The sequence below is a fragment of the Solea senegalensis genome, linkage group LG12 (assembly GCF_019176455.1).
Source record: "Solea senegalensis isolate Sse05_10M linkage group LG12, IFAPA_SoseM_1, whole genome shotgun sequence".
In the NCBI taxonomy this organism is placed as follows: Eukaryota; Metazoa; Chordata; class Actinopteri; order Pleuronectiformes; family Soleidae; genus Solea; species Solea senegalensis.
Window position 1 is genome coordinate 6,349,403 of NC_058032.1, and position 20,682 is coordinate 6,370,084.

The 20,682-nt window shown below is 41.1% G+C and overlaps 2 protein-coding genes across 2 annotated transcripts; both read right to left on the reverse strand.

The window, feature by feature from the left end:
* Positions 1–874: 874 nt before the first annotated feature.
* LOC122778170 (aryl-hydrocarbon-interacting protein-like 1) lies at positions 875–8,142 on the reverse strand. The gene is made up of 7 exons (XM_044039791.1): positions 7,943–8,142; positions 6,809–6,988; positions 6,279–6,467; positions 4,972–5,148; positions 4,275–4,416; positions 1,633–2,198; positions 875–1,062 (listed from the first exon to the last, which is right to left on the reverse strand). Exons 1-7 carry the CDS (start codon positions 8,036–8,038, stop codon positions 901–903), a joined length of 1,512 nt encoding a protein of 503 aa, XP_043895726.1. The 5' UTR covers positions 8,039–8,142; the 3' UTR covers positions 875–900.
* Positions 8,143–9,755: 1,613 nt separating this feature from the next.
* taf7 (TAF7 RNA polymerase II, TATA box binding protein (TBP)-associated factor) lies at positions 9,756–19,345 on the reverse strand. The gene is made up of 12 exons (XM_044041047.1): positions 19,145–19,345; positions 17,000–17,076; positions 16,828–16,906; positions 16,506–16,639; positions 16,176–16,296; positions 15,979–16,037; positions 15,161–15,233; positions 14,386–14,499; positions 12,776–12,970; positions 11,383–11,495; positions 10,562–10,621; positions 9,756–10,225 (listed from the first exon to the last, which is right to left on the reverse strand). The coding sequence occupies exons 1-12, from the start codon at positions 19,161–19,163 to the stop codon at positions 10,181–10,183; spliced, it is 1,089 nt and encodes a 362-aa protein (XP_043896982.1). The 5' UTR covers positions 19,164–19,345; the 3' UTR covers positions 9,756–10,180.
* Between the last annotated feature and the right edge of the window lie 1,337 nt (positions 19,346–20,682).

Here is a 20,682-nt window from a genome sequence, read left to right on the forward strand (position 1 = left end):
TTTTTGTCAAAATTTGGATCATATACTTTAGTATGACTTTTCTCTCAAAATATGAACCAAATACTAAAGTATGACTTTTTTGTCAAAATTTAGACTACATACTAACGTATGACGTTTTTGTCAAAATTTCGACCACATACTAACCTATGACTTTTTTTTCAAAATTTGGACCAAATATTAAAGTATGACTTTTTGTCAAAATTTGGACGGCATACTAAAGTATGACTTTTTTGTCAAAATTTGGACCACATACTAACCTATGACTTTTTTGTCAAAATTTTTGACAACATACTAACCTATGACTTTTTTGTCACATTTTGGACGACATACTAAAGTATGACTTTTTTTCAAAATTTGGATGACATACTAACCAATGACTTTTTCGTCATATTTAGGACGACATACTAACCTATGCCTTTTTTTTTTAAATTTGGATGACATACTAACATACTTAGACATTTTGGTCAAATTTTGGACGACATACTAAACTATGACATTTTAATCTGAGACTTCTGTGGCGTGGTGGTGTAGTGGTTAGTAAGTCTTAACTATGTTACTTTTGCAAGAATGTGCTGGGTTCAAGCCCAGGTCTGGGATATTTTAGTGTAAAGTATATACACTGCTTGGCCCAAAAAAAAGTCGCCACCTAAAAAACTAACCTATTTGCTTAGTTAAATCCAGGTGGCGACTTTTTTTTGGTCAGGCAGTGTATGTCCCCATGCCTTAATAAAAATCAAGCGGAATAAACGCATAGAATAACAAGAGATGCTTGTGCTGCAATGCATTCTAGTGAGAACTCTAGGTTCTCACTAGAATGCATTGCAGCAGCAGGTACTAACTAAAAACCTGAGTGTGATCCTGTGGGTCCACTTTGATTCCTCCCTTACAAAACTCCCAACGTTACAAATAACACATACTACCTTTATGTCTCTTCAGCAGCTTGTTGATGATCTGCACCACTTCCCGGAACTCTTTCAGTTCCAGCTTGCACTGGCCAAGGTTGAGGGTCAGCGAAAGACGCACTTTCTCCAGCGAGTCCCAGTCGTCGCCCTGCTCATCCACCTGTCGAGTACACAGAAGAGGACAAGAGGACTGGATTGATGAGGGTTGGTGATGGATGGCAGAGGAAACGCTGAAAAGATGAAAGTGTGACAACAGAAAGAGAGCTGAAACTATAAAGGGCTGAAGAGGATTGGATGTTGACAGAGGGGAGGTAAGGAATGTAAGAACAGAAGGGGAAGACGGCGGTGTTTGACGAGACGACAGGGTTTATCGTGTGTGAAGGTGTGTGTGGGGGTAAGAGAACGAGGTGTGGCAGCGGAGAGCGAGTCGAAGAGAAAGAGGCACAGGTGAGTGCTGTCACAGTTACATCTCTGTGGATAGCTATTATTTTTAGTGCTCTCTCTCTCTTCTCTCTGACAGCAAACATACGGCGCTGGAGAAGCTCTAAGAAAACAAAAAAAAAAGATAATTATAGTGTACAAGCTTTTTAGACTACTTTTTGGCACATTCATGTATTCATCAGGCTGACGGTGGTTGCAATCATGGCGGAGCATCAGTCTTGGCATCCGTCATCACGACAGGATTTTATTCAACATGTCGTTTTGCAGAAAGCACTTGCATGACATTTACCTTGTTTTGAAGGAAGTCCACATATTCTATGGCCTCGGTGAACTTCCCGCAAGCCTCTTGAAAGTGTTTCTCCTTGATGAGGAAGTTTCCTTCCTTCTGCAGGAACATGATCAGCCGCAGCATCTGCTGCCAGTCCTTCCCCTCTGTTTTGGATAAGCTTGCTTTGTCTTTGCTCCCTGCTTCCTCACCCTGTGTCGGCTTGACCATGCTTTTTTCATCTCCACCCTCTTTACCTCTTTCTTCCTCACATTCATTTGTATTCTCTGTGGTCACACTTTCACTACGTCCTTGCATTCCTATATCTCCCCCCTCTGCTTCTTTACTCTGCCCCTCTTCCTCCTCCGTTTCATTTTTGCTCTCCTTTTTCTCCAGCATGTTCCAATACGTCTCCTTCTCCTCCCAGTACTTCTCCTTCATGCGCTCTGACAGGGCCTTCAGCTCTCTGCCGACAAGAGAAGCCAGGGTGACGTCGAGTCGGGCCACCATGTTGAAGTCTCTCCGAGCCTCCTTTTCATTCCACACTGCAGCATGTGCCTTGGCTCTCTTGTAGTAGCCCTTTACACAGTCTGAGGCACAGAAATGTGAATAAAAAAGCAAGCACATGTAAGAAAAAAGGCAGTCATTGATGTCATTTCACCTCAAAATATTCCATCATGTTCTGTCTGAGAACTAGACATTTACACAAGCTGCATCATTCCTTACATTGTGCAGCCAAAATTATGATTTTACGATTAATACGTCTTAGATGAGAAGCTTGAAAACGCTTTCATGTTAGTTCACCCCTGTAGAAAGAATCAGTTCACTGCCAAGAATATGTTGAAATGTGGACACACACACACACACATTGATGCTTCTGTTTTAGCAGATAAGGCTCTCACGCGCTTGGGTCAGACACTCAACTGATGGTGTCACTTTTCTGTTCCTCCTCCTCCTCGTTTCATTCCCCCGTTATGCTTAATCTCCATTCAAGTAACATTCAAATAGATTGCTTTGTCACCTCCAGCGAAAGCAGACGCACTGCAGCGAGCTACAGCGGTGGGTGCTTTTCTGAAGAACAGCTGACATTAAGGGATGAAACAGCAGCGTTGTGGCCGATTGGAACCGATACGGGCAACGTGATATTGATGACAAGAGTAACAAGAGCGGGGAGGGGGAAAGAGGAGAAATGGAGGCAAAGTGTGAAAATGAACTTGGGGACTAGAAGTGTGGCTGCAAAAAGAGGGGGGTTGGATCATTCATGTAGGACTTATGAAGAGAGCTGGAGCTTTGTAAGCTTGAATTGGGCCAGTGGAGCTCAAAAAAGTCCTGTCTGCCATTTCCTAAAAAAAACCCATTTCACTCTCATGCTCACTCACATGCAAATGTATACCCTTCCACCTTCACCCATACACTATCTCTCTCTCACACACATACACACACATTTGAAGTGAGGACCTTTATCACAACTAAATGCCTAACCCTAACCAGCCCAAAATGGCCTCACTTTCCCAAAATGTCCATACTTCATATGGTTTATACCATTTCTTTTGGTCCTCACAAAGCAACACACACATTCATGCGCTCCCTCTTCCTTCAACACACACACACACACACACACACACACACAGATACACGCTCACAACAGTAAATATAAAAGTGGGAATTCACAGGGTGAGGGACAGGGAGCAAAATAAAGACTGCCACAGTGGATGCTGTCACTCTATGAGGGGCATAATTCATAAGGCTCTGAAGTGGAGACTGTGCCAGGCGTACAAGCTCCTCTAGGATTAGATGAGTAGCCACGGGTTTGACAGTACAATTCCCAGAGCTGCACCAACTGCAAAACCTGAAGTCATGTCAACTCCAGCCCCCTCAAAACACACACACACACTCACAGCTCATACACACAGACACCAGCCCTGGACACATGACTGGCCCCCCTGATCTTTAACTGTGATTATAGCCCTGTGTCTGTAGAGGCTGCTCTTTACACTCCAGTGAGCAGCTGTGCTCTCTCCTTCATCCATATATATGTATATGTATGTATATATATATATATATATATATACATACATACATATATATACACAAATAAATATATATATATATATATATACATGTATGTATACATATGTATGGCAAAAGGTTGAATTTTGCTTTGTGTCCATCACGGGGCGTTTTCAGAAAAACACTGCCACTGCAAATTAAAACATTACAGGTACTCTGCATTGACACCATCTCAAAGACTTGTTTTCAACATATAATGCTAGCGATCTTACACTTTTATAGCTGTGTAAAAGTGGAAATATATACAGTGGTTTCAACAAACCTGCAAACATTTTAAATAGCAAAGACACTTGTGCATACATACATTTTTACTTGGTTTGGCTAAAACAAAATGGCAAAGGCAAGAAGATGCTTTTGCTCTATATGAATCTAGGCGCACCGGAAACCCTCAAGGTTTTGCTATGTTAATATAGAGTGTTTGCTGGTTCAAAGCCCGGGGAGGAAAGTGAGTGAACATCCTGCACTTTTGAACTGACTGTGTGCACAGAGGACAAGCCCCAGTGGCTCCTGTGGTATCATGCTTAGTCTTATTTACCTGTAAAGTGATAAATAAATGTGTGTGTGTCAGTGTGGAAACTGTCAAGAATACACTTTACCTTTGTGTTTCTCCAGCAGTTCCGTGGTGTGCTCTATGACCTCATAATACTCCTCCAGCTCCAACATACACTGGCAGTAATTCAACTCCAGAGGGATGATCATTCGACCCAAGTTAATGTAGTCTATATCGCCCGGCATCTCCTATACAACACACACACACACATGCATAGACACACACACATGCACAGACGCACAAAGGAGAACAAGAACTCGATAAGTGCTGTTGTGTTGCTTGGCATTTTCCTACACACATTTTAATAATGTATGTGGATGCAGGAGTTTGAATATCTTCATGAGGATAACAGAGCTTTACTGTTTGCACTTAGACCGGCTTTCAGTCAGCGTGAAACATCAATCTTGTGAATATGTCTGAAGCTGCCAAAACTCACTCTTGTGCACAAAACACCCAGCATGCTCTCTCTCATCATCTCATACACAACTTGTTCCCCCCCCCACCAGTCCTTACACACTCCTCTCATCATAGACACAAATCTCTCTCTCTCTCTCTCTCTCTCTCGCTCTCTTCTTCCCACTCTATTGCCTTGTAATGAGGGACACAGTGAAGCAGAGCAAAACAGGAAAACAGGAATCTCCCAGTGGAAAAGAGTTGGCGCTTGCACGTCCCCATAAATTTCAAAACCTGGAAAAGAAAAAGTCAGACTTCACATAATGTGCCCTGCACCACCCTCTGCTCACTCTGGACTGGACTGTTTTTAGCAGCAGGACGGCCTCTTTGTACTTGCTGGCAGCCTCGCTGAATTGCCTCTGCTTGACCAGTGCATTGCCCCGCATGTGGAGAACTGGCACCGTCTGCAGCTTCTCATCTTTTTCCATCATCCATGACTCTCTGGGGTAGGACATGGGGTCTCCAACCTGGAAAAAGCCAGGGTAGGAGGAGAGCTTAACAAAAATAAACATGTCAAAAAGGGAGGGGGGGGAACTCTGCAGAGTTGAGTGGAAGTATGTCGACTGGTCCACTGCTATAGTTCAGAGATTTGACAGAACATTGGATTGACACAATATATAGATTATTACAAATTATAGACCCTGAATATGGGCTGCTGTTTGTAAAGTGGCTCCTGCTGAAAATAACTGCAACATTTTGTGACAATGTTTGAAAAAGTGATCACTTTTTTAGCACATTTACAACAAGATTTGTTCACTTAGAAATGTATTAAATAGTTAATCTAAATATTAAATGTTATACCTAAATGTTAAATGCTGAATCGAAATCGAATAAATCTAAATCTTAAATCTAAATGATAAATCTAAGTATAAATCTTTTGGGTGAAACTAAATATTTAGCAAATACGCAAATTCACTCTACCGGTAACCAGAAGTACCAAAATAAAAGCTCGAGGAGGTCAGGCTGTGTTTATAGAATCAAATAATTAAAAATTAAAAATTAAATTAAAACCAGCTTAGCGGGGGAATTAAACACTTGACCATATATTATCATGATAATAACGATCTAAAATGACAAAAACATGTTCGTTTTGGCTGAGCTGTCATGTTTGCTTTGATAAAGGTCAAATGAGGCACATCTGGAAATGCTTATGTACTCATACTAAGAATCTAGATATCCAGAGTTGTACTTATGTATTCTACCGTGACTGTAGTAGTTGTCAGCTCACACACAGAAAAGAGCAGTGAAAACTATCTGAGATGATGTTAATTCACTTCCACCAGTGCTGCGCTGCCTCCTGGTGAGTTTCAAACTCGTTGTAGATAATATATAATTTCAAAGCCCAATGTTTTTGGTGAGAGAGGGACTTGAGTTTTGTCATTTCTGTCAGAAGAGTTTACAAGAATGTGTGCAGAAGTGTCTCAGATGTGGAGGAGAGTTGGATGCATCGGGAGATTCTTTTTTAACTGTCAGCTAATGTTTACAGATGCTGAAACTGAAAGAAAGTCTGTTTATTATAAAATAGCAGCACAGCGGATTGGTTTGCAGAGTCCACTTCTTGTCTTATCAATGTCATATTTTTACCACTGGTGATTACCTGCAGCAGCTCCATGATGAATATGAGCGGTTGCGGCGTTCTCATGATCTCATCCAGCTCTGGGAAGCCAGTGGAGTGATAGTGGAACAGGTTTCCCATGCCACACATGTGCCTCTGGCCCTCCAGGGGGTCTTTCCCTTGAGCAATCAGCCTCATTCCCTTGGACACAATGGGATACAAGCCTGTGTGCTGCGAAATGAAAACATCAACATAAACAATGTGTCTGCAACACGACATAGAAGTACTTGATCATGCCAGCCCTCTGATGCCGCCAGCCAGTTCAATCAGTCCTACAAGAGGAACACAAGAAGTAGGGCTCCAAAAATTTCCCTTGCAAATGACATTTTTTTCTCCAGAGGGGGAAAAAAAACAACAACAACAGATTTTGCACAAAAAGTGGTTGAAATACTGAGCATTTAGGAGGCTGCATGAGGTTGATTCAAGAACATTAATGATCTGTTTTATCATTGGGACCTTTTTAATATCCAAATGTGTGTGTGTGTGTGTGTGGTGATGGGGGTTGAACTCACAGTGGCATCGCACCAGAACTCGGCCACCTCGCCAGTCCTCATGGAGGTCAGCAGAGACTCCCAGACTTCCATCTTAAACATCTTCCCCACAAAGATCTCCGCCGGCCGGCCGGCCAGACGGCTATCATCGATGACAGTGCGCTCGAAGTCGTCCAGCAGCGTCTGGAAGTGGAACACCAGCTTGGACGGGAGGAGCAAGCAGAGGGAGAGAAGCGAGGCTTAATGATTTGTGATTGTGTAAAATCACATAATAAATAGAATATCTTACTTTTTCAGTCAGTAAATGAATGAGAATGAACATCTATTCTTACATTTTCCAAATTTCCCAAATGTAACATACAATACAAACTGTATTAATTGTATGTACAGCATGTGTTTATATGGATATATACAGATCAAATGTGCAGTTGTTGATATTATTTATTTCCCCTTGCCCTTTTATCTTGTTATTACTTTAAGCTTTATTCATTATTACAGCAGTTTGGGGCTTTTGATCTGAATTTCTGTCCTATATTCTGCAGACACTTTGAACACAACACAGTTCCATCCGTATCACATCCACACGACTTACAATACCTTACCATCACCCCGAGTGTACAATTATCCTGGCTCCACGCCACCTTTCTATTTATAGCTTGACAGATTGTGTATAATGGCCTAATAACTGTGTGAGCAACCGGGGATCATCTTACCAGGAGTCAAACACGCACACTCACACACACACACAGTGACACAGGTAAATGGAAATTCGTGTTGGCGTTGTCGTGGAGAATGTTTGTCACAGTGTCCAGGCTCGGTGCCATATGGCTGGATGTGACTAGAAGGGAAAAAATAGTCAGCAACCCGCAGATCAGTGGACTAACAGAAACACAAGACACTGTGCCAAAAGACATGTTGCAATTTGGCTGACCAAATGTTTGCTCTGTGTGACAGAGCCAGATACAGAATACATTTCCTCACATCGTGAATAATTCAACAGGAGCTAATTGAAGTGGGCAATACAGCACATATAGCTAAAAATAGACACCTTATCTGTGGAGCATAATTACATCACTTTAGCACTTGTGTGTGAGGAGCAGTTCACTTCAACAGCAGCATTATTAAGGTCATTAGTTGTCCTATGACATTGACTACCTTTGTCCCAGGTGGACAGTGTGGCAGTGGTCCCGTGCCTCCAGCCAGAATCTTCTTCCTGACGCCTGGGTGGGTGAGAAGGTAAGTCTCCTCCATTGTCACTCTCTCTGCCTTGGGCAGTACTTTTGCAGGGATTTCTTTCCTCTCTAGGACTGTGTTCTTCTGGCTTTCTAATTATCCTGTGGAGAGTGCTTTGGCAGGTTAGCTGCTCTCTGACAGATGGTCGGATTAGACAGGGTTTGGAGATGGCCACTTTAATCTGAAGAGCTAATCCCTCACCTACCTCTGCGATTGGTGCAGCAATCCCAGCAGAGAGGAGAGGATGACCACCAGCACCAGAGTAATGTGGTCGAGAGAGTTTCAGATCACTCTCGAACAAGTAGAGATCATTGTAGAGGGGAGTTTAATCTAATAGCATGATGATGGTTTTGTAATTTAACTGTCTGGTCATGGTGACACAGAGTCACGGTAAGTACTCGCAGAGAATCACACCAGACTGTGCTTTACTGCTTTCTTTTTACTGCAGAAACTTTCAGGCCTGTTTCACCCAGACCACATTTCTCTATTCACTGGTGACCACAGCCAAACAATGATGTCATTTTGATCGTCAACATTTATTTACATATTTTGCTTTCTGTAATATGACGTGAAAATGACGTTCAGTTTCTGACACTCGCACCCATTGGAGGCAAATTTGGCAGAGGATAGGTCAGCACTCTCTACTTGACCATAGGTGTGAGTGAGAGACTGGATGGATGGTTGTTTGTCTCTATGTGACGCTGTGGTGGAGTGGCCACCTGTTCAGGGTTTGACTCCCCCCACCTCCCCACCCCCCAGTGTAGTAATTTAATATTTTCAATATAGTTAGTTAGAATCGAATATGATCTGCATTTTCCTTCCTGTGTGTTTGTATGCTGCCCAATTTACACCAAAACGATACAATTTACTGCTTTTTATAAAGAGCTAAAATTAATATTGTATTATATTTCTCACGTGGCCCCTTGGGGAACATAATTGCCCACCCCTGGTCTAGCATCACAATTTCTTCTAAGCTAATGACACTTTTTTCTGCGTCGAACACGTTAATTTGAAGAGCTGAATGTTCACTTGTTGCCTGACACATACAGTAGCATCCACTGTAATGAGATAATCATTATTACCTTTACCCGTGTGGGATTTCTACATTATGACACACATGCACACACACATTGTCATAGGTTAACTTAAAGGGCTTTGCATAGACTTATCTTAACCCTAATCCAAAAACTAGCTTTTAATTCAATTGTGGTCTGGTCTGAAATGTGTTGTCAAATGTAGCCAACAATACAAACACATAAATACAAATGCCCAGTGTCATCTGCCAACTGCTGCTGTAGCCCATATGCTTTATATTTCAATGTGCTGTACATTCACAGATGGTCTTCTGCATACGTATATTGTAATGAATGGTTATTTCAGCTATGTCATGTTGAAACAGTCTCCTCTGACCCCAAAAAAAGGCATTTCCTTTCACCTAGAGAACTACTCCTCACTATTTATTCACATTTTTGATCCATTTTTGTTAAGGTTTGTGAAAATTCCAGTAGATCAGCAGTTTCTGAAAAATATAGATCAGCAGATCTGGCATCAAAAACCTCACCACATTCAGAGTCACTTTCCCCTTTTCCCCTTTCTATCTTATTGTGATGCTTATTTTCAAGCCCAGCATGGCTACATGTCTAAATGACTTGCTTCCATGTGATTAGCAGAGCCTAACCCAAATCCTTACTTTAACCACACTGGCTGAAAATACAAACTTTTACACAACTGGAGGTATTTTTTTTGTCTTTAATTTGTAAGTGTACATCATCCTGCCACAGATGACAATTAAAACACTGATAAGCAGTATAAAAAAAAAAAAAACTTTACTAAAAAGAAAAATGTTGATTTCCAATATACAGTGGAGCTGACTGCTCTTGTGTTTCAGTATCATTTATTCTTCATATAGAAAATGACCACAGATAGCTTGATAAATCATGATATCCACCACCTTTGAGGTGACCAAATATTTTCATTTTACATTTAGTAACAACAAATTCAGTCCGTCCACCTAACAAAACATCATTAAGTATGAAAATGACAAAGTGAGAGAGATGACACAGCACAATAGTTATTAGAGACTCTCTCCTTCCTGGATGAAGACCTCCTCCTGGTGTGTGTCTATGTGTCAGAAGATGACAGCAGGCTGCCCCCTGGTGGTCACTTCTCTATCAGTGAGTCAAGTTGCTCTTGCAGGGAGGCCAGCTGTTGAAACAGAAAATGGGAGGAGTGATTGATGCCCTGGGGTGTAACTGAAAGTTAAGCGGATGATGGTGATTAACAAGTCTTTTCACATCAATTTGCTGCCTTCATTCGTCAATACAAACAATGTCCTGAGACACTGGGTGGCCAATACTCCGCAGCAGTGTAGTTGGCAGCCGCTGACAAATTAAATGGCATGTGATTGAATTTAAACAACTGTGTTTAAAAAGGACTACAACAGGCTACGACACAGCGTTTGACAGTCATACAAGGTAAATCCATGCAAAGCACTGAGAAGCTCGCCGTAAAACGCAGGTTTTCTGAGGAAACGAATCTTACCTGCTCCATCTCCCGCTCCTCCTGCTGAATAATCTCATCTAACAAGGCCTGGAAACGGTTCTGTGAGAGGACAGAGACAAACAGGATTTGTTTCCGAGTCGACACGCTGAGCCTCATTAAATTGCGATGACTTTAAATGCGTGTCTGCCTGGGCTGCCCATGTCACTATCTCCTCTCTGACAGAAAGGCCACTTGGAATGCCAGTCAGAGACAGCTGACCTTTTCTCTACGACTGTGATAATAACGACTGGAGATGGGGCTTTGTCGGCCCCCAAACACCGGGCAATGAGAGCTCAAAATGGCAATGTAAAAAGGGCCAAGCCTGCTCATATTTCACTCAATCACTGCCAAGTCTCCACTTGAGAGTGTCTGGCAGAGACATTTATTTTCAAAGCTTTACAATGACAAAAACAAAGTAATGGTCTCCAAAACTGCGTATAACCGGCTGTCCTTCATGTTTTCACAACACTGTTGAGAGAACTGACGCTACATCTGCTTCCAAGCTTATCTGCATGTTCTTGTTTCGGTTGCTGCAGACCTCGTTTCTGAATGACTCTGTGTGTGTGTGTGTGTGTGTGTGTGTGTGTGTGTGTGTGTGTGTGTGTGTGTGTGTGTGTGTGTGTGTGTGTGTGTGCGTATCTTTGTGGGGACATTTTCGTGGGCTTTTTATGGTTAAGGCTTGATTTTTAGGGTAAGGGTTAAGGTTGTGTCTTAATTGTGGTAGTTAAGGGGCTAGGAATCGTGATGTCAATGATGTGTCCTCACCAAGATATAAAACAAGTGTGTGCATGTGTGTGTGTGTGTGTGTGTTCACAGCTTACTTTGAGTGCCTGGTTTTCTACTTTCATGATGAGCTCCTCCTGTTGTTTCTTTCGTGCGCGGGTATCCTGCAGCTTAGCCTTAACACTGTTGATCTGCACCTGGAACTCCATAACTGCAGGGGAGAGAGCAGCCGTTTCACATGTTAAGACCTTCACAAAAAAAATGTGCAATTTATGATTCTACTTTGTTGTGCAGTGAAGACGGGACGGGAAAACACCGCAGAAAAATAATGCAAAGACATCATTTCAAAGTGACACTGTGTTCATAAAACCAGAGGGACATGATATGAACCTTAGATCGCTGAACCGCAAGGATGCCTCCATTTCAGTTTGACAAATTGCAGTTAATGGGAACAACAAATCCATTTAAAAGGACATGAGCCAGCCGGTTGAAGCACTAAAACACAAGACTAAATCAGCCTGCTCTGGGCCTCACTGAGGGTTCTCATTACATCTAGACAAAGCGATAGTGTCTGACAAAAACCTGTGGCTCCATCACCATCAACAATCTTCCACATAAATTGCACACATCCTCTGCTAGAGCTCATCTAATATGCAAAAATCAAGCAGGGAAGAGTCAGTGCAGAGCCATTTATTACAACTCTAAAGCTGCCAGAAACAGCCTCAGCCAGACTGTGACACACCAGGAAAGGCTGAGTTGAACTGATACAGTTGAGCTGACCAATAATGTTGCCTACTGACAGATCCATGTATGTTGATAAGGAGGCATTGAGCTGTCAGGCTGGACAGCTGTCTGAGCTACATGCTGGATTACAACACCTATCAGACCGGCTCGTTAAGAAAGAGGGCTGAGAGCTGAGTGTGCGCGTGTCTCCGTGGGCAGAGTGCACCACATGCATTTACAATAAACATAGGGTAACTCCTTTAGTGTGTGTGTGTGAAATCCTGAGGAAACTCAGCTCTAATTAAAGCATCAGGTTAGTGTCCCTTCAGACCTCTGCTTTGACAAGTATCAGTGGGATTTGATTTAATTTCATGTCGGACAATGTCTGGTCGTCAAAGAAAAACAGCACTTCACTTCTTAAATGTTAAAGACTTGTCACGCTGAGTTGGTCACCTGGAAATAAAGATAAAAAAGGGGGGAAAAAAACCTGCATTCACTCTGACGTTTTGGTCAAAGTTGGAGACGAACAATGATGATTTCAATGACGCTCTTACTATATCCACCTACTGAAGTCACACTCTCACACGCACTTTCCAGCATGCATTAGTGCATGTTTCCAAATAAAGGACATAAAATGATTGGCTGAATTCATAGCTATAGAAAAAAATATGATGACTATTATGTGCAAAAATACACAGAAAATTAAAAGATAAAGACTGATTTTATACAGGATTCCAGATGCGTATACAAGCCTCGATATCCACTCACCTATCTGGTTGTTTCTGTCACTCTCATGCTGCGCAGAATCAGACTCGTTCAGTTTGTCTTGGAGCTGTCGGACGAGATCATCCTCTGTGTCCATGATATTCAGGTCCTCGTCCTCGTGTCGGTCCACTTCATCCTCCTCCTCCTCACTGGAGCTGCTGATGTCATTGAAGATCTCCCTCAGCTCGTCACGCTGGGCTGCTCGTGGGATATTGACATTGACGTGGTGGACACAGGTGGAAAAATTGTGGGAAATTAAACACTTGCTTGGGTTTAACGTTAGCCCAAAATACAACAGTACTAAGTGGAAAAACAGAAGATGTTTGGGACATAAGTCTAGTATGACATAAGCCGGTGGACTGAACACTCTGCAGCAGGCTTGTGAGTATATGAAAAGCCTTTGCTACACAGCAAAGAAAAACTGTGCTATCAGTTTGTGGTAAAGTAAAAGTCACAGGAGCATGAACGCACGGACGGTGGCGTGGTTTATTCACCAAACAGAACCGCAAATGCTTCTTCTGCACACATCAACATAATAAAGTAGTTGTAACGTCAGCGTTTACTAAGCAACAAGAATCCACCAGGACAAGACGACGCCTTAGTTAATGAGGGAAGTAGCAAGAAGTATACGCAGCATTTAGCACCGACTATACCGGGCAATTAGACATTGCAAATTATATTTCTACAAGACAGAGCACTGAGAAATTGATTTATTTAATGTACCACCTAATCCCAATATTTCCAATACATTTAAAAAGGTCCCATAATGGAGGAAGTGATTTTACCATGTACTATTACCCAGAAACCAACTGCCTTAAAACAAACTGACATATGTCAAAGATGTTATTCTAATATTTTTAGACTGAGGTTTAAGGTTTCCAATGTATAACCAGATTGTTTAATGGATGATAGCCACTGCTTGGAGCACGCTCTAAAAGCCAAGCTGCTTGACAGCTTTACGTCAGTAGCTGCTGCCCAAGCGTAGTGCCAGGAAGTTCCCCATGTATGCTGCAGTCATGCAGCTGCCACCTTCCACACTCGTCTTAATGCTGTTGCAAGTCTCTGGTCTGCAGTCCCGATGAGTCACATTCAAAAGTTAAAGCGCTACAAGGTGACGACAACAACAGGGTCTTCTTCTTTTTCCTTATGATCCACCTGCCATTTTCCGTTCCTGCCCCAGCTACCCAATTACCCAGCTAACATATGCCCCCAGTGGTCTATGATTCTGCAGCCACACATGCTCTCCTAGCTGCTTGTGATGCACACTGGCACTGCCACTGGTCTGAGCAGCTGAGAAGCGAGAGCTGGATGCCGAAGCAATGGGCTCTCATTTCTGAATTGCACCTGGACACCACATATGGTCACCCCCGATGTCCAAAGATGATCCAGGTGCAGGAGCAGTTTGGTCTGTCCAGCTAATTTAGGCTATAACTGACCATTGCTTTTTGCATTTAGCAGTGAAAAAGCAACCGTAGTAGGCTTGGCCTAGAGTTTTCCACGTGATCTGCTGTCAAAACGGTTATTCTCACTTGAAATATTGGTTTCAAAATAGAATCTTGGAGAATTTGGTTTTATATAACATATAAAAGCATTAAAAAATATGTTTCACTAACCAGAGGACTCATGACCCATCTTGTGCCCTGAGGTCCCGGGCGAGGAGTCCAGGTTTGCCAGAGAGCTATGTTGGTCTGCTTCCTTGGACTCGTCCTCTGCTATTATTTCCCATCCTTAGACATCATGAGTTAAGGTTAGAACATAGTGTGTAGATTCCTCTTCGGACTTCTACAGCGAAAGACTTGTGATGTCTGAAAACTCGACTCTCTTTGAAGTAGACATGAAGGGTAAAAAAAAAAATAATACTCCTCGGGGTCTGCCGTAACTCCAACGTTCATTATCATGTCGTATGTATGTATGTCTGCTGAATGCATGCAAACTCTCAAACTATAATTAGGATCTTGCTTCACTATGAGCAACAGTAATGAACAGTCCATCTCAATTAACACACAGCGTGCAGCCATTCAAAGTGGCCCCGCTGTCTTCTTTATCTGTCGGGGAAGCTGAGAGTTTCATTAGAGCATTCGCAGCCATCGTTGCAAAGTGCAGCGCTCTCACAAAGGGATTAGGTGGTGTCAAGTCTGGAAACCTGTTTGCGCTTAAGAGTGACCTGTTGTTAATGTTAGATTCAAGCTTATCTTAAGTAATAGAACAGTAGGAACTATATGACACTTCTTAAAGACTTATTAGTCCATGACTGTGGGTTACAGTCACTGCAATACAGTAGAAGTGCTCTTCAAACATAACACCATTATGTTTCCTTGTTATTTACAGTCTTGCTGCTTTTTGGCCTTCCCAGGATAAGACATGTAGATTATTTGTGTCAAAGGATACGAACACTAACAGCGTCTGCATCTGTGCTCAGCAATCTCTTCACCTCCTTTTCCACATCAGGGGATTCAATGTACTGTGGAGAGAGTTCAAGAGAGATCAAGTTATATGTAGTATTAATGGCACATCTCTCTCTCTCTCTCTCACACACACATGCACGCATACACACACACACACACACTTTAGTGCAAACATAACTAAGTAACTAACTTGGACTGCCTAAACAAAGCCTTACATAACTAGTTCGTGTCATAACAATATCCGTTACCTAACCACAAACTCAAAATCTATGCCCCAAACTTAACCAGTTCCTCAGGAATCATATTCTGCCTCATTATGAGCAGGTTTTGCTCAACATGAGGACTCCTGGTCCTGATAAGATCAGTGTTTATGCCAGAAACGGTCCTAAAGAGGTAACAAATACAAGAACACCACACACAAAGATAGCAGCTGGCTGAATGCCAATATGCACATTAGCGATTAAAACAGAAGGGGCCAAATCAATATGGCTCGGCTCTGCAACTTCAGGGAGATTTATTCAAAAGACAAAGTAGAAGTGCAGTGCTCATGCACACTCACATTCACTTTGATCAAAGCAATAGTGAAATTGCTTTTTTCATGTGCCTTTGGGGCAAAGTAAGATGGAAAGCTTTTATTTATATGTAAATCTTAGTTTTCACTTTCACCACAGTTCCTTTTTTATGAAAGGTAAATGCCTTGTTGGAAGAGAGCTTCTGAAAGAGATTGATCATCAGAAAAGATGCTTGACGGATGGATGGGATGGGGAGAGAAGTGTTGAAGGGAAAATGAAAGTGCCAAACCTTCTTTTTCGCAGTCTTCCGAAATCTCCTCTTGCGTGTGTTCTTCAGAGGGCAGGTGACTGGAGAGAAAAAACAACAAGATTAATGAAGTCAATATGGCTCAATCAGCGGTGGTAGGCAAACTATACTTCTAGAAATGCTGATGTGCCAATACATCAGCTCAAAAAGCTGTTGTGAAAGGATGTTTGTCTACTCACTGCCGTGGTTCCAAACAAATTTCTTGTCCTTGTCTTTATCCTTCTTCTTGCTCTTAGGATCGGTGCCAGTTGGCTCCTCTAGCGGAGGGTAAAGGTCTCCATCTAGTGAACATACCAGCATCTAAACCACGCAATATTTAATGGTTAATGACTTTGTAATTACCATTTCGCAGAGGTTTCTGTACTCTTTTGATGTAACCAACAAGCAAACAACATATTAAATTTTAATGTCCACAAAAAATGTTTTATTTAAAGTCCTACACTGAACAAATATTCCAAGTATCCAATGTTCTCCAACTTATTGTCACTGACATGCATGCAGAGGTTTACCTGGCAGACATCAGCAGTTTTATAAAATGTCTTCTTGTCCACAGTTTTCAGGGACTCAATCATACAAGGCAGATCCACTAGTTTGCAGGCCAAAGGGACACGGTCAACTCTCACGATGCCATGGCGACCATCGGCTACAAGAAAGAGGAACAGGGTGATTGATTATAATGACACTGTAATACAACACACAAGAGTACACATGCAGGTTCCTCCACTCATGTATTTGGAAATAATGTCCCTGAAAAAATGCAACTACTAAAATTGTAGAAAAATATACACATGTATAACCTGAATATCAAATGTAAGTGATAAAACATCTTACGGTGCAACTCAATGGTGAGTCTGTCTTTCATGTTCATACTGCTAGACTGTGCAATTCGTCTCACTGTTGAAGCATACTCCTGAAAAATAAAACAAATGAAACACGTAACTTTCAGCAACCAATCAAATTCAATTAAAACAAAATATTCAGGTTGAGCTTGTGCAAGTCTCACCAAAGGCAACCTCAGGATGAACTGGCTCTCCAGCTCATAAGGAGCATCCTCCTTATTCTTGGAGCCGGTCTTGCCAACTAGAATCAAGACACATGATTGACAAGGAGGTAACATCGTATACTTGTTGTCTTAAATAATCATGAAACTATAATATCCATAATCCAAAAGACACATCTTATAGAAGCATGTGATGTTAGACAAAATAAAAGATATACTACAGCTTTATACATATGCAACTTATATTTATTGTGGCATTAAAAACTGAATAGGCAAGCATGTAAGAGAGGGACCCAATTTTCAAACTAAAGATAATTTATTTTAATGTTCTAAACAACATTCCTAAATTTCCTAATTTAAGAAAATCAAAATAACAAAAACGTAAAAAGCTATTTGATAGTAAATTGATAGTAATACCTACTCGCCAAGTATTACTGTTAATACTTGTAATACTGTTAACAACTTTCGCTCTTTCAATCGTTGAATATCATTTTGAGAATCCAGAAAAGGTTTTCTTCGGCTGACACTTGCATGAAAGTCATTTTTACACTGGCCCTGCTGTGTAATTTAAAGATGCACCACCACTTCAGGGTGTGCTCAATTTTCCTGCAGTTTGTTCAGAAAGTTTTCTTGTTTTTGTTAAGACCTCAATTTGACCGCCGCCATTGCTGTTAACTTAATTACATTGGAAACTGAGGAAATGGCTGGCTGGAAACACTATGCAATCTTCTTATAGTGTTCTCCTGTGGGCATCAATTATTTTATTTCTCTTTTAAGAATGTTAGGCAGTTACTTAGAGCAGCCCACAGCTTTTGTGGGGCAGATTTAGCTCTTGAGGTATAGTGGGTCATCTACTAATCAGAGTATTTGATGTTTTGAAGTGTACTTGGAAAATTACCTCAAGCCCCAAATTTCCCTAGATAGCTATGTCAGCAGTATTATAGAGTTATATTATAGCACTGTATGCATAGAAGAATATGACTAACAGTAAAGCACTTTTAATGGTCATTAAGACACAAAAGGCACTACATAATTGCAGTCCATTTACCGTGGCTGGTTTGTTGTTGGAGTAGGCTTTGAAAAGCTTTCAACAAGTCATAGCCCTAACAAGATAATTAAGAGTTTGATAAAAGTTATGGGACCTCAAATCTCTTGGGGTGTTGACACTTTTGCAGGAGAATACCTGTTATTTTTCCTCTTTGTTATATAAGGATTTATAAAAACAAAAATACTACACTCAACAAAGATTAATATTCTATCTTCTTGTTTATGTTCATCTTCTACTGAGTCACGTGTTTAAAGTAACACTTTTTCATGCCACTGTATTAAGATCAAATTAGAGCTCTTAGGACATTTGTAAGTAATTATAAAATGCACAATGAGTCTGTTGTTGACTTTACTCTCAAAAAAAGCATAAAAACTATTAAAAGATTGCTAATGTCTTTGACGTGACTCATATTCTGACTTGTTCCATGCCATGTCTAGGGCTGCCATTTATTGATTGACTTTATTAAAAAAAATCTAACCATCTAACCAGCCAATCACATGAAATAACATGAAGTGCAAACAGGAAAACAAGCACAACCTCAATCAGCAGGACAACATGTTGAAATTCAAACCAAGCATCAGAATGGGAAAGGAAATGTGATTTAGTGACTTTCAGAGAGTGCTAGTCTTCTGAGATTACCACGCACAACCATCTATAGGGTTCACACAGTCCAAAAAAAGAGACAATGTTAGGTGTCCTGTGTACCTAATAAATTGACCGGGGAGTGTATGGTACTGTTTCTTGGTATACATTGAATTATCTTATGAAAATATAACACGCATAATGTCTTAATGTCAGGGATAAGTCGGGTAAATAATAGTAGTATTAATACATTACATGTAACAGTACACTTTATAATCTCACCGTCACTAAAGCTAGTGTAGCAGAGCTGTAGCTAAGTGGAGAGGATGCTATGTTAAGATTACACTTTGTCTGATAACATGCAGGAAAGCATATTCCCGTTATTTTTCTTTCGTTAGTTCAGTTATTAATTTCAAAATGTCTGTATTGGCATTGGCAGCGGGTTCACAGATTGAGAGTGCTAACCAGCTATTAGCTTAGCAGCTAGGCTACATCAATGTTATGTGATTTGTACGTACCTTTTGTTTTAGAAGTCATCTTCGTTTGTGTTATTCAGATGGCGCAGCTACACTGATGCGTTTAAGTGGTAACACATGACACCAAAGAAGAAGCGTAAATATAAAGATTTGGATTTGAAACAGATATTTAATTTTGGGGTTCTGTCCCGTTTGGTTTCCACAGCAGCTGGTACTCCTTCGTCTTCTTCTGATGCATTTCAAGCAGGATGCAGTGCAGCTGAGAAGCGTAATGCTGCCCTCCACAGGAAGAAGTCGTGCACTGTCGATACTTTACACTGCGAAAATGGACTTCGGTGAAAAAACGAGCACGTCCATATCCGACAAATCACAGAACAACTGTAGCCGCGCACGAAGATATCGATTAATATTTACTATTACTTAAATAGTGATAGTATTACAGCATCCCTCCTTCGACAGCCCAAATCATCTATCCTAAACAAACCACATTAAATCTCCATGAGCAGGCTGGTTACCTTGCGTCCTGTTACTTTCAGCGGACCAGTCACACTTTCTTGGATTGGAAGTGGAATAACATTTACTCGTGTTCTTGTAATTGAGTAGTTTTGTATTTGTACTTAGCAAGTCGTTTTTTATGTAGTTTGATGTATTGCATATACATGTGAAAGACAACCAAAGGTAACAAGTAAGTTTGCTTTACATCAAAGTCTAGCTAATTTAGATCAAAGCCAAGTGAAAATGGAAGGAAGGGAAGAAAAGGAAGCCACAACAATATAATATGCAGTATTAATAGTTCTTCAAATTATTTCAAGATTAAATAACTACTTGTCTAGGTGAGTGACACGAAACAAGCAGGTAGAAATATATTCAGTTGTAGTATGACTCAATCAAACTCATGGCAAAAAATTGCATTTTTCATAAGTGGCTGTGATGTGAACACAAGGTGGGTCCATGGCTAGCATTGTTGCCACACAGCAAGAAGGTCAACAGTTTTGAATCCTGGTTGGACCATATCCTTTCCTGTTTCCTCCCACAGTCATGCAGTGGGTAACTGCCAAACAAACATGCAGTTTGGCAGTTACATTATTTGGACAGTTTTTCCTGGTTTTGGACTGGCGACCTATCCAGGGTTTAACCTACCTTCCACCCTCTGGCAGCTGGAATTTGCTCCCGCCCATGTGGAAGATGAAGCAGTAGACACTGACTGTGATGCAGACTACATCATGTAGTGCTTAAATATGCAATGACATTAGATCCAACGTCATAGACCCTGTGCTACTCTTAAAACAAAACCGGTTGAACTAATCAACTTAATTTGCCCATAAAGTAAACTATCACCCCAAAAGTAGTTCAAATGTATGTTATTATTACATGACGTGATACCTACAACATGAGTCAAGTCAATAGACAATGTTAAAGGTGGCCAGTTTGAAAAATAAAAATAAAAATGGCTGCTCTAGTCATAAAAACTCACATATGACGGGTACATAACCCTGATCAACTATAATTACATTTATTCATCATAACTATGATACAAATTTCAAAACAGAAACAACAATGACCAACAAAAGACAACCAAC

What these genes read in the sequence shown, in the direction of transcription:
- LOC122778170 (XM_044039791.1), bottom strand. Translation starts at nt 8,038, where the DNA reads ATGGAGGAGACTTACCTTCTCACCCACCCAGGCGTCAGGAAGAAGATT. An exon ending in ACTGTCCACCTGGGACAAAG is followed by an intron (nt 6,989 to 7,942) that starts GTAGTCAATGTC and finishes CTCCCGTCCAAG; the next exon opens with CTGGTGTTCCACTTCCAGAC. An exon ending in ACTGCTGGAGAAACACAAAG is followed by an intron (nt 2,199 to 4,274) that starts GTAAAGTGTATT and finishes TCTGTGCCTCAG; the next exon opens with ACTGTGTAAAGGGCTACTAC.
- taf7 (XM_044041047.1), bottom strand. An exon ending in ATTTGTTTGGAACCACGGCA is followed by an intron (nt 16,038 to 16,175) that starts GTGAGTAGACAA and finishes TTTTCTCTCCAG; the next exon opens with TCACCTGCCCTCTGAAGAAC. An exon ending in TGCAGACGCTGTTAGTGTTC is followed by an intron (nt 14,500 to 15,160) that starts GTATCCTTTGAC and finishes ATGATGTCTAAG; the next exon opens with GATGGGAAATAATAGCAGAG.